General features: G+C 33.3%; 1 protein-coding gene across 10 annotated transcripts in view; it reads left to right on the forward strand.

Annotated features, from left to right (window-relative positions):
• The window catches only part of sws (patatin like phospholipase domain containing sws), a 414,790-nt gene that overhangs the window by 54,234 nt on the left and 343,747 nt on the right, over positions 1-16,809 (forward strand). For 7 of the 10 annotated variants that reach the window (XM_069833425.1, XM_069833423.1, XM_069833427.1 and 4 more), the window contains 3 exons: positions 1,471-1,577; positions 8,551-8,696; positions 15,238-15,447. In XM_069833425.1, the coding sequence (XP_069689526.1) occupies positions 1,471-1,577; positions 8,551-8,696; positions 15,238-15,447 (463 nt within the window). The remainder of the gene's footprint in view (positions 1-1,470; positions 1,578-8,550; positions 8,697-15,237; positions 15,448-16,809) is intronic. The other 3 variants (XM_069833424.1, XM_069833432.1, XM_069833431.1) reach the window with 1 other exon arrangement.

A 16,809-nucleotide genomic window follows, 5' to 3' on the forward strand; every position in this document is an offset into this window, starting at 1 on the left:
GTTTTAGACAGAAAACATAATAGAAAGTATGTTATGCAAGAGACTTGAATGTAAATACAGACTCCACCAAAAAATGTGTACACTCTTTGTCAGACTGTATCGGGATATTGATATTGTCAATTGATTTGAATTATGAGTATGTTGTAGTATGGTCTTTCGCTCAACAGATGTCGGTACTTCATCATGATAGTGAGAAAACAAAATGTCTGGAGAACACATGACTTTCGAGCAGCAAAAATGCATTCTGAAGTGGTTTGTGAGATGTGATAATACCGTTGAAGTGCAGCGTCAGTGGAGGCGGGATTACGAAACAGAACCCCCAACCCACCTAACAATTAAATACTTTATTGACAAGTTTGAGGCGCATGAAGCGATTTGTGATATTCAGAAAGGAAGATCGGGAAGACCATGTACAGCTACAAGTCCTGCTTTGTCGGCTCTTATGTTGGAAACATTTGTTACTTCTCCACAGAAGTCTGCTACGCAATGTGCACATAAAGTGGGAATTAGCAGTACAAGTGTACGACGAATTCTGAAAGCTGCTAAGTGGAAAGTTTACATCCTACGATTACTGCACACAATTAATGATGATGATCCTGATCGTCGAATGAAATTTTGCAAATGGTAACTGAAGATGAACAATTTGTGATGAAGGTAGTGTGGTCTGATGAGGCCCAGTTTAAACTTAATGGAACAGTGAATCGGCTTAACTGCGTCTACTGGGCACCTGAAAATCCGCGTGTTCTTCCAGATAAGGCAGTCAATCTACTATCACCTAGGGGCTTAATAGGACCCTTTTTCTTTGATGATACTGTCACTGGAGAAGTGTACCTCGAAATATTACGCACATCAATTTTACCAGGTGGTGATGAAGTCTACCAACAGGACGGGGCGCCACCATACTACTATCTAGCCGTACGAGCTTTCCTGAATGACAATGTGCAGGGACATTGGATTGGACGAAGAGGGCCCATTGAGTTTCCCCCACTGTCGCCATATCTAACTCCTATGGATTTTGACTTGTGGGGAACTGTGAAAGATCAAGTCTATCCATGTAAGCCGTGCACACTGGAGGACCTTCGCCAGGAGATTACAGCAGCATGTCCAGCGATCTCCATTGAAACATTGACCGAAATAGCTGCGGTGACTGCTCGTTGTTGTGTTATGTGTCTGGCTGTCAATGGCAAACATTTTGAACATCTAAAGTAACCATGTGCTTAATTGAAGACAATACTACATATGCGATCACTGATCAGTATTTAAATATAAAACAGACACATATTAAATAGTTTTTGTTCCTTAAAGAATGTATACATTCTTGGCAGACTCTGTATTTACATTTATCATAATAAGTTGGCCTTTTGTAAATATTTTATATTAATGTGAGTGTATATCCTCATTTTTTAACTCAGGATTAGTGTATTTTTGAGTGGTATTAATTATACTGTTATTAAATTATCTCCATTTAAGTTTTATTTTCAGGGTATTTGGCCACTTTGAGAAACCCGTGTTCCTGAAACTTTGCAAACATACAGAGATAATGAATTTACCTGCAGGGGCCTATTTATTTAAAATTGGTGAGTTTCTGTTGCTTGTGATGACTCAGTTAATTGGTGTACATTTATTGCTTTTTACCGTATGTTATGCCGTATTATACGAGGTATTTCATTAAAACAAATAAAGTCAAATATTTAGTCAACATTAAAATTCACTGCTCCCATTGCAATCTGCTGGGGTCTGCTAATGTCCCACATAAGATGCTTCCATCATGTGACAAATGAGCATTACCAACAGTGCACTGATCATAATAAGGTATGCCAGCAGGCGATAGTCTGTGGGTTACTTGTTGGTTAAATACAAACTTAAGAAATTTGGAGGCGGGAACCATTTTATTGTTAGAATCACAGGCTATCTTTGTTTTCCATACTGGTATCTGCTCATGCTTCACCAAAATATATAAGAAATGAGAGGCGGAGGGAACCTTTTTGTTGTTAGAATCACAGACTATCTTCATTGCCGTCATTGTTGCTAGACAGTTTTGGGTCTTCTTCAGAGCAATTAAATGCACATGAGATTCCAGTTTTCTTAAAATTCTTTAGGAGTGATCAGTCTCCAAGCATGCATGATTCACTCGCAAATAAATTGTAGAATTGGCTGCTTGATTTTCCTGTCTTTCCATTGCTCCTTGCACTTTTTTCAGCATCCAGTTAGTATAAAACCTTCTGATGTTGTCCTTAAAGGGGTTGTTTATGGAGGTATCTCATGGCTGCAAAACTAGCCTATAAGCCCTCCTGAAATAATCACTGTACAGGTTTTTGTTAGTACTATTTGCTTTTTATGCTATCAACTAAGTGACCGCAAAAGCTGTCTAGTGCAAGTATGTATTGATTTTGTATTAAGCAGGGCTCCTGGACGTCATTCCCAAGTAGTAAGACAAATGAGCAAGAACAAGTGGGAAAGGGAATGAAAAATTACTATAAAGGGGAAAATTGCAAAGTGATTCTTCCCCACGGTAAAAAACAGACTTAGAAGTCAACAACTCTATAACATCAAATTTTACGGTTTTCATCATAGGTCATTGAAGACTCAGGTCATATTATTACCACTAAAAGAAAGAATGTTCACGTAATACAGCAGAGCTAATGGTAGATCATGTAATATTTGAATATAGAAAACTATACAAGGAAAAGAAATTGCATGAATGTGCTTTGTGACATAAGATTTACAGTGTATATGATGGAGTTATATAAACTAATATACATTGTATTACACATATATAAAACTAAATACAAATAATAAGAAAAGAATAACTTCAAAAACAAAATTGCAATAAGGTGAAAAATAGCCATTCCAAGAAATACTATGACATAAATTACAAGAAAGACTTATAGACTTTGTAAACAAAATCGAGAACTTTCATGATGAAAGCCAATCCTGTTCCTAATGGCTCATTAAATGATGATGACGATGATGATGGTGATGATGATAATACTGATGATAATAATGATAATAATATTATGCAAATATTCATACGACTGGAGATACTTATAATACAATTTTATTAATATAAAGTAAACATATGAAAATTCCAACTAATGTATAAATTTAAAGATTACTCGAAATAAATATGTTCATTCATTCATTCATTTATTTTATTCCATAGATCTTACATGAGCAATGAAGCTTTAAGATGTGGAACATGTCAACATTTTACAATATTACAATTACAATTTTTACAAATTTTTATAGTTTTACAATTTAGTAATTTTCTACAATTTTTACAATTTTGTACAATTTTTTTACATTTTGGCGAGATGTAGTGAGATGAGATGAGGTCCGAGGATTCGCCAAAATATTACCCGGCATTTGCCTTTTCGGTGGGGGAAACCTCGGAAAAACCCAACCAGGTAATCAAATCAAAGGGGGCTGTCGACTGATCTACATCGATGGCTCTACTAAAAGTATACAATACATAGCCAATCAGATTATTAAATTTACAAACGCAAACGATCATTCATAAGTTGAGCTATATTATAATACAAAACAATTTAATTAAATTTAAGGCATAAACAATTCAACCAGTTGTGATATACAGAAATTGATAATACATATCATGCAAACTACTTCAAATTACAAACACAAACAATTTATCAGTAGAGCTATATAGATTACTATTCAATTTAAAGCATATACAATTCATCGGCCAAAATTATACAAATATATACAATACAAAGTAGCATGCTTTCATTAAGCTATACAAATTTGTGCAATTAATATCAAGTAGATTAATTCAATTTATAATCATAAACAATTCATCAGTTGAGCTATACATATTACCATTCAATTTACAGTAGGTCTATATACAATTCATCAGTAGAGCTACACAGACTAGTAATCATTTTAAGAACATATACAATTCATCAGCCAAACTATACAAACATATACAATCAAATTAGTTCAATTTACAAACTTATTTTCGTTAAGCTATACAATTCATATGAAGTAGATTAATTCAATTTACAAGCTTAAACAATTCATCAGTTGACCTATACAGTATACTATTCAATTTACAGTACATACAATTCATCAGTTATGCTAAACAAAAAATACAATACATAGTAAACAGATTAAGTCAATATAAAAACATATTTTAGTTGAGCTATATAAAATTGTACATGTCATTTAAGTAGAATAATTCAATTCACAAGCATAAACAATTCATCAGTTGTGTAGAAGGTATGAGTATGTAGAAATTTGGTTAATTCTTTTCTGAACCTTTTCTCGTTGTTCTTCAAATCTTTAAGATAATTAGGCAGTGCATTGAAGACTGTTATACATGAATAGCGAACTCCTTTTTTAAAACAGCTTAGACTAACAGAGGGTAGATGAAGATCTGATTTATGTCTTGTATTAAAATGATGAATGTCTTGATTAGTACTGAATTTATCTTGGTTCTTAATATACAGCATCATTAGGGAAAGAATGTATTGACAAGGCAAAGTCAAGATTTCTAAGTTTCGGAAAATATTTTTACATGAGGTCCTTTTATGCACACCGGCCATTATTCTTATAGCTTTCTTTTGTGAAACAAAAACATGTTTAGCTTCAGACGAGTTACCCCAGAATATTAATCCATATTTCATTACAGAGTGAAAATATGCAAAGTATGACATTTTAAGTAAGTTTATATCACCAATAGTAGATAAGGATCTTAATGCATAACAGGCAGAGCTCAATTTACGAGTAATACATTCTATATGCGTTTTCCAGTTCAAGTGATTATCCAATTCTAAACCAAGAAACTTTGTGCTTATAGATTCTTTGAGATGAGTTCCATTTAATCGAATACTGTAGGAAACCTGAGCACTATTGTGTGTACTAAATTTGACTGCACTGGTTTTTTCAACATTAAGTGCTAGTTTATTTGCATGGAACCATTCATTCATTAGATTCAGCACTGTATTAGAAGTGTTTATAAAATGATCGTATTGTTTGCTTGAAATAATTACACTTGTATCATCTGCAAATGAAATTACATGGGATGAATTGTTTATGGTCAAGGCTAAATCATTAATATAAACTAGAAACAACAATGGACCTAAAATTGACCCCTGCGGAACACCATGTTTAATATTTCTAAATTCTGAATAAGTAACTTTATGACTATTTGGTACATTTATTTCTACTTCTTGTTTTCTATTTGATAAGTACGATGTAAACCAACCCAACATCTCATCTTTAATACCATAAAACTTCAATTTTTTTACTAATATACTATGGTCTACACAATCAAATGCTTTAGCCAAGTCACAAAAAATCCCACCTACATGTAGTTTCGAATTTAATGAATTTAGTATTTCATCCACCAAACTAAAAGCAGCATTCTCTGTCGATTTTTGTTTTCTAAATCCAAACTGTTCTAAAACTAATATATTGTTGGACTCCAGGTAATGATATAATCTATTATACATAACTTTCTCAAACACTTTTGAAAATGTTGTTAATAATGATATGGGTCTGTAATTAGCAATAGTACATTTATCTCCCTTTTTGTATATTGGTTTTACTATTGAATATTTGAGTCTTTCTGGAAAAATACCACATTGCATTGACAAATTGCATAGATAGCTTAACGGAGGGGATAATATTTCAGAACAAGCTTTCAGAATTTTACTTGGAATTTCATCATATCCAGAGGAATATTTTGTTTTTAGTTGTTTTATCACATGCATGATTTCTGCTGCGGTAGTGGGAATAAATTTGAGACCTAAAAACTCAGTGTTAAATGCATCAGTTAGGTAACCAAGTGCAGCATCTTCTGCACAATCTTGAATGTTTAAGTTCTGAATAATATTTATATAGAAGTCGTTAAAATGATTTGCAATTGATTTTGGGTTATCTATTTTACTATCATTGATTTTAATGCAAGTAATATTTTCACTCTTTGAATATCGATTAGTTTCATTTTTAATAATATCCCAAATAGTTTTAATCTTATTATCTGAATTTTGTATTTTTTCATTCAGATACATTTTCTTTGCATCTTTTATAACTTTTGTCAAAGTTTTACAGTAATTCTTGTAGTAATTAAGAACATGAGGATCATCACTATTCCTACTCATTAAATATAGATTCCTTTTTCTAGCACATGATATTTTAATTCCCTGAGTTATCCACATGTTTTTACTTTTACATTTTTTCACCACCTTGACTGGAAAACATTCATTGAAATAATTCGTAAATGTAGTGAAAAATGCATTAAATTTAGTATTAATATCAATGGTATCGGTACTATATACATTTTCCCAAGATTCATTTTGTAGACATGTATTTAAATGATGAAGACATTCAGCATTTATAATCCTTTTTTTTATTTTTAGATTAACACTTTGGAATTTTTCACTCATATTGAAAACACTTAGAATTTGTGCATCGTGATCAGACAGGCCATTGACTAATGGTACTGTTGAATAGGAATTCAATCTACTTTTATCTATAAATATATTATCAATGGCAGTACTACTTCCAGCTTGTGTTCTGGTTGGAAAACTTACTGTGTGACTAAGATTATAAGTAAATGTAGTGAAAAATGCATTAAATTTAGTATTAATATCAATGGTATCGGTACTATATACATTTTCCCAAGATTCATTTTGTAGACATGTATTTAAATGATGAAGACATTCAGCATTTATAATCCTTTTTTTTATTTTTAGATTAACACTTTGGAATTTTTCACTCATATTGAAAACACTTAGAATTTGTGCATCGTGATCAGACAGGCCATTGACTAATGGTACTGTTGAATAGGAATTCAATCTACTTTTATCTATAAATATATTATCAATGGCAGTACTACTTCCAGCTTGTGTTCTGGTTGGAAAACTTACTGTGTGACTAAGATTATAAGTTTCAAGAAGTGAGTTTAATTTTCTTTTACGTGAGCTTTCTGATAGATAATCTATGTTTATGTCACCACAGATTACAAATTCGGTATGTGGTTTATAAAGTCTTTTCAATAATGAATCTAAGTTAGTTGTAAATTTCTTATAATCTCCCATTGGCGCCCTATAAACACATAAGATAATTAAATTTGATATCTCATAACCAATTTGTATTCCACAGATTTCAATATCTTGTTCAAGGCAAAAATCAGATATATCAATTTTACTAAATAATAGATCCTCTCTGATAAAAATACAGGCACCCCCTTTTTGGAAGACATGTCTACAGAAATGAGAACCTAATACATATCCATGTAAAGACAGTTGTAGTATTTCCTGTTGCTTCATATGATGTTCAGTTATACATAATATCTGAGGTTTATGCAATATGCAATATTACTTCAGATGTAATGCTACAATTAAAAAAAAACACACGCAAGCTCTCCCTCCCTCCCCCTCCCTCTCTCATTCCCTCTCTCTCTCTCTTCATCTCACCCTCTCCATCTCCCCTCCCTCTCTCCCCTCTTTTTCCCTCTTCTCCTCCCCTCTCTCAGAGCAGTATTTTGATTGGAAAAGCAATCTTATGCAATAAAAATTATGTCCCAAAAATGAGTTTTATTTGTAATTGCGATTATTGACTAGTTTGTAAATCAATGCATTATTAGTAACTAAGTAGATGTCAACTTCATAATGATATGCAGTTACATGCGTAATGGTGTACTTCAACTCTCAAAGTCTTGATTTAGCAGGAAGATGCACATGCAAATTTGTATAGAATATTTTGTGAGATATATGTACAATCACAAATTACAGTAGAAACTCTATTATCCATGGTAATGAAGGGGGTGGGATGAACGATTAATCGAAAATATCAGATAATCCGTATCATAAAAGATTCTCGTAAATTTAGTGAATAATGCTTATACTATCGTAATTTCCCGTATGGTCATGTATTCAACATACTAGGTAGTGATTCAGAAGTTAACTGATTTAAGTCGAATTGTTAACGAGTTTTTAAGGGGAAGGACACTCCTTGTAATGGCTGCCAGTGGAAGGATAGGAATAGTGGAAGTCTCGTGTTTTAGATTTACATATTTAATACACTTTATCCTTAACTTTTATTGAACTACACACAGTTGTGACTTCAATCTCATGTTCTGAGATGAGCCAAAGTTTCTCATTCCCCAAACAACTTGGTTATTAACACTTTTTTAATACTTAGCACAACACAATTTCTTTTGATACCCGTGGAAGACATTTTATATGGAAGTTATACAGTATGACAACTCGAACAGTAGACCATACTGTGTAAGGGTAAAGTCTTGTAATAACTTTCTGTAGATAAAATAATGTGCTAATATAATGTACAGTTCTTCATATATTTCTGTAGAAAAAAGAAAGTGAGAGAAAGAGTCTGATAATCTGCCAATCAGTTAATAAGGTGACAAATAATCGTAGTTGTACTGTAGTTATAGTATGTGTCATCATTTAACAAATTATTAATGCATAGTTACTTCTTGAATTGAGAGAGCAGTAGATCTAAGATGAATTTATTTTTCTGTTATTTGAGCACTACAATTTTATAGCGAACTTAATTTTTTTACAGGTGATCCTGATGAGAATGTGTATGTTGTGCAAAATGGAAAAGTAAACGTGTTTATTACTGGAACAGATGGTACTGCAATTTCTTTGAAGTGTGTGAAAACGGGAGAGTCGGTGACATCTCTTCTGAGTTTCACAGACGTACTTACAGTAAGAAAGAATACATACATAAATATAATTGATAAATAGTATTCGTTAATTAGAGGACTGACTGGAATAATGTTGTAAGTCACTTTTCATAGTTTTTAGGAAAATTAAACTATGCATATATTTCATATTGACATTAAGTAATAGTAAATAAGATCTATTGTCACGACTCTATTGATACTTTTCTGAGTATTCACAGTATTTACATGTAAATATTTCGTTTAACAATCAAATGATGATAGACCTTTTTAAACACAACATTTTTGTATTGACAGTTCAGAAGAACTGTGTAAGGCATCAAACCAAAGTACAGTTCAGATTTCCTTAGAAATATCTTATGATAGATTTCCGTAGAAATATCTTATGATAATCACATAGTACATTAAACATTTATAATAGACAGTCTACCTCTTCAGGAAGAGGAAAAGGAATTGGTTGGGTCACTGGCTGAGAAAAACTGCCGACTGAAGGATGCACTGGAAGGAATGGTGAATGGGCGAAGAGTTTGGGGTAGAAGAAGATATCATATTATGATAGACGACATTAGATAATATGGATCATATGAGGAAATAAAGAGGAAGACAGAAAATAGAAAAGATTGGAGAAAGCTGGGTTTGCAGTGAAAGATCTGCCCTTGGGCAGAACACTAAATGAAATGAATCTACCTCTCATTGAGATTTTGGCTGATATATATATATATATCTGTTACATCTTACTTGACGATACGTGTCAGAGGAAGAACAATTGTTTGTATGCATCTGAAGTCTGATTAGTGGAATATGTAGCTAATCGGCGATGTATGCATTGGAGGGGGAAAGGAACTGGGCACCCTACCCCATTATCTCCTGGCCTAGTTGGCTCATGAGTGATGCCTTATTGGTGTTACTTATGAGGTTTAAACCTGTCTTTGGACAACAACAATAGACAACCAAAACAGTAAACAATATAACAGATGTGTAATATAAGTTACTGTACTTAAAACCAATCCCACATTATCATATAGGCCTACCATACCTTATTTTTAGATATAAAGTATCTGTAGTGTGATTATTGTAATGTCTAACTAGTCAGCAAAATATGTAATGGAGAGTGAAAGGAACTGGCCACCCTATTCTATTATCTCCTGGCCTAGTTGCCTCATGAGTGATGTCTTGTTGGTGTCACTTGTGGGGTCTAGACCTGTCTTCTTCATATCGTTAACAAGTTCAAGTGGAAACTGGGCTATTGATGATTGAAAATATCTGTGTTACATAGACACGAACCCATTTATCTTCTTCTTTATTCTGTTATATTAGTCAGTGGTAGAATTTAGAGCATCTCTGCCCAGAAGGAAGAAGACTCTCAGATCTTTTTTTCTCTCTCTTGTATTGGGATAGGACCGTAATCAAGATTAGGTAGGTGATCAAATGAAATATGAATTATTCTCCCTTCTTTTCCTGCTTGCTTCTTTTTGAAAATACACTGCCCATGGTACAGGGTGTCTACCAGTAACGACAGTAACTAAAAGTAATTAATTTAACAGTCATTCCAGGCAAACTGGGAATTCCAATGAAAAAATATTTTTTTTCAGAAATATTTGTTTATTATTAGTGTAAGACATGGATAAGTAAGGCTCTAAATTTAAATACAGTATTCTAATATTTTATTTTCAAAAGTAAAATATTTTACAAGTTTTATGATCATTGAATCTAGGTGGTCTTGGCTAGATATTGGGTACTTTTTGTTTCCCTGAAGTTTGCAGCACTTAATACTGTTAATTATGTTTTTCAAGGAGTTATTGTTGAATAAATATTTTGACAGCCTACACTGTTAATTCCAGAGCTCCAGGATTAAAGAACTTTTTACTCTGTACTATATTCTTTCTGCCATTTATTTTAAGTAGATTGGGTTAATAACAATCAGCAATCTTACAGTTCAAATGCATATTTTGACTTAGAAATGTCACAGTTGTTTTGAATCTGGAAAAATGAAGGACATTAATGCATATGTAAAATCAGTGACAAAATGTGTGTAACATCCGTGACATGGAAAAAACAGCTATAAAATAATTACGATTACGTTTTTGTGAACTAATTGGATGCCATGAGATTTGCATACTTTCACATGGACACTATGAGAATGAATCTCTTTTTGCTTGAGACAGAGACCTGTGTTTTACACTTTTTGTTAATAAGGTGTGGAGTGAGTTCACAAATATTGTAACATCCATGGCGGAACCTATTCTTTATTTTCTGCAATAATACATTTTATATAAACAACTTTTTTTCTGTAAAATGATACTGACCTCTAAATTCATTCTAATAATAAAAGTTGACCAAAGTCGTTTCATTTTCAATACATAGAGTTTTAAAATAGTAAAAATGTAACATCTGTGACAACTGGAATGGCTGTTAAGCAATTGATAATGAAAGTAACGAAAAATAACGAATTAAAAAGACTCGAATGGTCGTGGGTAACAAAATTATGCATATTGTTTTGCTTCACTTATTTATTCTTGGCTAACGTAAGGTGGAGCTGAAACAGTTGCAGTTGCAAAACAAATGTTACTGAAAGAAAAAGCTGAGGAGATGAAGTTAATTGAAATGAAGACCAGAGAACTTACGAAACAAGTTTCAGATTGTAAGATGACTGAAACATGATTGGAGGTTTTTCATCATATTTATGAGTAATTATTAAGTTGTGGTAACTAAAAAGTAACTAATTTTTAGTTTCAAATTTTCGATACACACACGAGGATTTTAGGCATTTTTAGGGACACAGGATCATCAGAAGTGAACTGAAACCATGTAGTTATTATATTAAAGTTTGGATTCTTTTTGATCATTTGTTCTGCTATTATTAGATCTCGAAATAATTATTGTTGTTTATGAACAACTTCAAATAGTTTCCTCATCTTTGCATCAATATAGACTACACCACAACTATACAGACAGCACACGCTTCTGCGAGATGTATACTCTATGAATGTCTCGTGTCATCTTAAGCGAGGTGGCATCATTTGCTAATAGTACTATTGGTAGACAACATGACTGTTTCAGAATCAGTAATGTTATTAAATTGCTACAATTTTTCAGCTGAAAACTCACTGGCCAGAAGTGACTTACAATGTTATTCTAGACAACCTTTCTGTTTATTATACATACTAGTGCAAAACATAACGTACCATACACAGGGTAGTTGTAAAATGGTACAAGAACTATAGGGTCAGGTAGAGGATACAATACTGATTAAATTGAAGATAGGAACTTAGATCCAGCTAGCAATAGCTGAGGAGATATTGATAGGAATATCAGACTGTCAAATGAGGCAACAGAGAAAAAATGGTAAGTCTGTAGGAAAAGTTTATTAATAATGTACAATCAAGCAGGTTGAAGTTCTAAATAGCCACTCTCCATCTCAGTGCATGCTTGTACTTGTTGACTAACTTTGCTCCATACTGTTTAAGCTGCATGTAGTTTGCTAGACGTTGTTTGAGGCTTTCGGTAAACGAGGTTCTTAGAAAATTCCCATAAAAAGAAATTCAAGTGATTCAGACCTCGGTGGCTAGGATATGGTTCCTTCCCTTCCAATCCATCTCTGCTGAAACATTCTGTACAGTTCTCGCTGTGCCCCCATCATGCTGTTGCCACATTTGCCCTCGAATTTCCAAGGGAATATCTTCTAGCAACAATGGTAATATCTCGTGCAGAAAAGCGCATACATGAGGTTTCCTGGAGGCAAATAAGGTCCCACCAATCTAGTATCCACAATGTCGACCCACACATTGTCTCCATTGCACGTGATATCTTCTCTCGTGTATTGCTTGGTGATTGTCTTGCTGCAACCATGAAAATTATGGGAATTGAAAGGTCCTACCCTAGTATATTCCATAATGTAAGTGCAAAGTGTGACATTTCGATTTATGACTTGCAAGTACCCTTTGATGTCTTCTTTTATAACCTCCACCTGTTAAGGTGATGTATCACCTTTCTCCTCACTGATGAGCTCTATGCTATTACAATGGTTTAAACACATTGCGATCTCAATACATGGTGCATGGTTAGAGGTGGGATTCTGTAAGTCTTCTGTTACTACATAACCCGTTTCATTGCGAAACAGGAAGTGAAGTGAGTTTAGATCCTAAAGAGAAAGTAAATGAACTAGAATTGGATTGTTATATTTCAGGCACAGCTGTGTTGAAACTGAATTGCCCCAACTTTGGAGAAAATTTTGAGATAGACAGTAGGTTCCTATCCTACTTATGCTTGTTTCAACATGTACTTTCATCATTTTACAACTACTCTGTATAGTCCATACACTTTTATTTTGGAGGACATATTAAAAAATGAGAGAAAATGACAGAAAGAGAGAGGAAAAGGCTATTTTACTTCTAATTAAAAAAAATAGTGGATTATACAATGCTGGTACTTCTACAGAAACTAAATATATTCTGCTTAAAAACAAATCTTGAGAGCCATCCTCTGCTTCCCTACAACTCCAATACTCCTAAATCGTTGGATATTGACAAGGCTTTTGATGTATACAGTTCACTAATAATAGCAAAATATTCTTATCATTGATTAGTTTCATTCAACTTTATTTCGACTTCTGAAAACTTCTGTTGACAAAACACTTGCAATCACTATTTGTTTGTTGACAGCACACTTTATTCTTATACCAGGCATATACAGTAGAATCTTGTTAGTACGATTTTCTAGGGACAAAAAAATTTTAACGTCATATACGGAAGAACGTACTACTGAAAAACATTGTTTTTCTCATCTGTGTTAAAAACGTCATTGGATCAGTACTTTTCTCTTAATGGATGGAAGTGTCATATTTTTTCATGATTCGACAGTGTCAGTATTCACACTTGCAGCCTCGCCTCGGAAACATCAGTATGTTAGTGATGGTTCTTGAACCTTACAATTCAACCTTTTGAAGCTTTGAAGTCTGAAAGTTCCATCTGTAGTGCTAAATGTGGTGATTTAGCACAAACCACGGTGCCATCGATTGGCGTATTCGAAGCATGGACTTGTTTGAACCATTTCAGTAACACATTTTCTAACTCTGGAAACTGACCTTCACATACACATTTTTGTTTGCCACTTTTTTCTTCTGAATACATTGCTTCGATTGTTTTCCTTTTGCTCACTATCATATTTAGTGTTGATGGAGGAATATTGAGTTTCCGTGCAATATCAATGCGCTTCATATGTGGGTTGGGGTCCACTTCTTCAATTATGCTCCAATTTTCTTCATTCGTAATCTGCCTTACCTTCTTCTTATCCATGGCATATAAACTTCCACCAACAGTGAAAGAAGTTATGACAATACTATCGGACTTTGTCCTCCTTCGTCATCTTCTGAAGGAAACATAGTAGCAGCGTGCTGCATGCCTATGTTGGTGTAGGTGGCAGAGATGAGGGAGTGAGAGTGGGAGAGAGAATGCATGCGTGCGCGATGTGCAATTGTTCATCAGTATGGCCGCCAACCACCAAGTTTGAATGCAGTAAGCAGGAGACATCAAACATATAAACCTGTAATTTTAATGTATGTTTAATGGAATTGAGGCTGGGACTCCCAAAAATAGATGTACTAAACAAGAAAACGGTGTAATGAGGAATGTGCTAACGAGAATTCCACTGTATATAGCTTTCAGCTACTTAATATTTTCTCCTTACTACCAGACTGCCATTTTCTTCACTGTATTCACTCATATTTAGTTTTTCTTTTGGCATGATAAATGAGAAGACGAGGACTTGGACAGCTTGCAGAAAGAATGCACAGTGGTTGGTGGCTAACCATGCCACCCAGAGGTTCTTGTCAGATCATTAACATTACCCCATACATTCTGTGCATCCTAATCTTCAGCAGTACATTTTTTAAAAGTGTGCGGATTATATTCATGTATTTGTGGTACATGAAGTGCCACACTTATGTGTCGTGTGTGTGTGCATTTTTTAATTACAGATAGGTAGTTGCTATAAACCGTTACTTAAGATTATAAAATATGTTAATTTACATATGATTTTCTGTGATGTCTGTCCTAAAGTATTGTAAGAAGAATGTTATAAGTAGAATTTGTATTTGTAGCATTGTTATATATAATGCTACTGCTGCTGCTGCTGCCACTGCTATTGGCATCTCATACAAAAATGGAGGAATTCATAGAATTAAGTTTATAAAAGCTTGTTTTATAAAATATGTAAAGTTTATGTGAATTGTAATTAGTAAGGCTATGAAAAGGGAGCAGTTAAAGCTAGTGATGATACAGAGTATAGCTGCGGCAGGTGGAATGGGGTGAATTTCCCTTACAACTTGATGTAAGCAGCGTAAGTCTGTACTGCTGCTTACATCAAGTTGTAGGGGAAATTCACCCCATTCCACCTGCCGCAGCTATACTCTGTATCATCACTAGCTTTAACTGCTCCCTTTTCATAGTTCTAGTAATTAGTTTTTGAGAATGAAACTGAAAGGAATTCTTTTCATACCAACTTTATGTGAATTTACTGTTTATCCATAGTTGTAACAGTGATAGTGATTTTACTTCGCATTTTGTTAGGGACATACAAACCCATACAAAACCGTGTCTGCTCGAGCTGTTGAAGACAGTACAGTGGTTAGACTACCAATGGCTGCATTCCAAGAAGTTTTTCAAGAGTATCCAGATATTTTCATAAGAGTTGTTCAAGTGATAATGGTACGGTTGCAGAGAGTTACATTTACAGCACTTCATCAATACCTGGGACTTTCTTCAGAACTTATGAATCCTGTAAGTATACAGTTAAATTACTATTTAATACTGAGTTATAAATTGTATTTTTACGACCATTTAATGACCTCTCTGACTTATGTGTAAGATAGTTACAGTTTGGGGTTTATATAGATGTGTTAAGTCAGTATTCTATCCGCTTTTATTCTATGCAAAATTGCTTCTAACTCTGAGTTGACAATCCTACTGATAATTACATATTTGTATTAAGAAAGCAGCATTTTGTTCTTTGATAATGGCAACAAAAATAAATTGTAATCAAAATGATTACATGATTTTATTAGTGCTTGTTTTAAGAATGAAATAATTCACTTTCATTGTGATTTTAATCCGTTATAGGCTACACTCAGCAGTTGCATATTACATATGTAATCATGTAAAATCATGTTCAAATAACTGAAAATTCCATAATTCGTGCACATAATGTATAAGCATACATTTTTAACCCCTAAGAAAAAACATGCAAATGCATGAATTTCTGGGCCCTACTAATGACACACAAGGTATTGAGTGGCATACCGACTGGAAGGTAGGAGAGTGGCTTAAGGTTAAACCTTATTCATAGGCAAAAAAATAAGAAAGTGATATTGTGACCATTAACAATTTTTTGATTACTTCAATTTGATATTCGTGGTATTCTGATTATATTTAGTAATTGCTATAGGCTTAATAAAAATTAGTTCTCATGTAGCATATCAATATCATAATAAGTGGTTTTAATATGTATAGAATATGACGATGTCAAGAGTATTACTTCAACCTAATATTTAGTTGCTGTTTCGGTCATTTATTTCAATATGATATATATTTCAGTAACCTTCAGTATTATTTTATGTAATGTGTACGAAAAAAAAAAAATATAAAAATAATCTTCATGAAAAGAAAATGTTAATTTCATTATTGTTTGTAACAATTATAATCAGTAATATTCTGTTTTATAACCTCTATTCATAAAACATGATATTGAACCTAGGTAAAAAAGAAATGCCATGGTAAGGAGTTTGTCTTGGAGTTCAAGTCAGGTGCGGATCTGGAGTAATTGAACTGGTGACTTGCCAGGTTATTTTTTTACACAAAATACAGAACCTCTGATGACGATGACGATGACGATGATGAAGATGAAGATGAAGATGATGATATATCGATAATAATAAATTATTAACACTCTCAATGGTTTAGTTTTGATGTAATTGCTAGTGATAAACGCCGTGAAACACAAAATCTTATATATTAGTGGTTCCCTGGGGGGGGGGGTCATGAGATGATTTATAAAAAAAAAAAAGAAGAAAGAAACAAAAACAAAAGACTCCTTATTAACATACCATACATTTATGTTTTATTTAGGAACATTAACAAAGTTGA

This window comes from Periplaneta americana, chromosome 8 (genome assembly GCF_040183065.1).
Source record: "Periplaneta americana isolate PAMFEO1 chromosome 8, P.americana_PAMFEO1_priV1, whole genome shotgun sequence".
Classification (NCBI taxonomy): Eukaryota; Metazoa; Arthropoda; class Insecta; order Blattodea; family Blattidae; genus Periplaneta; species Periplaneta americana.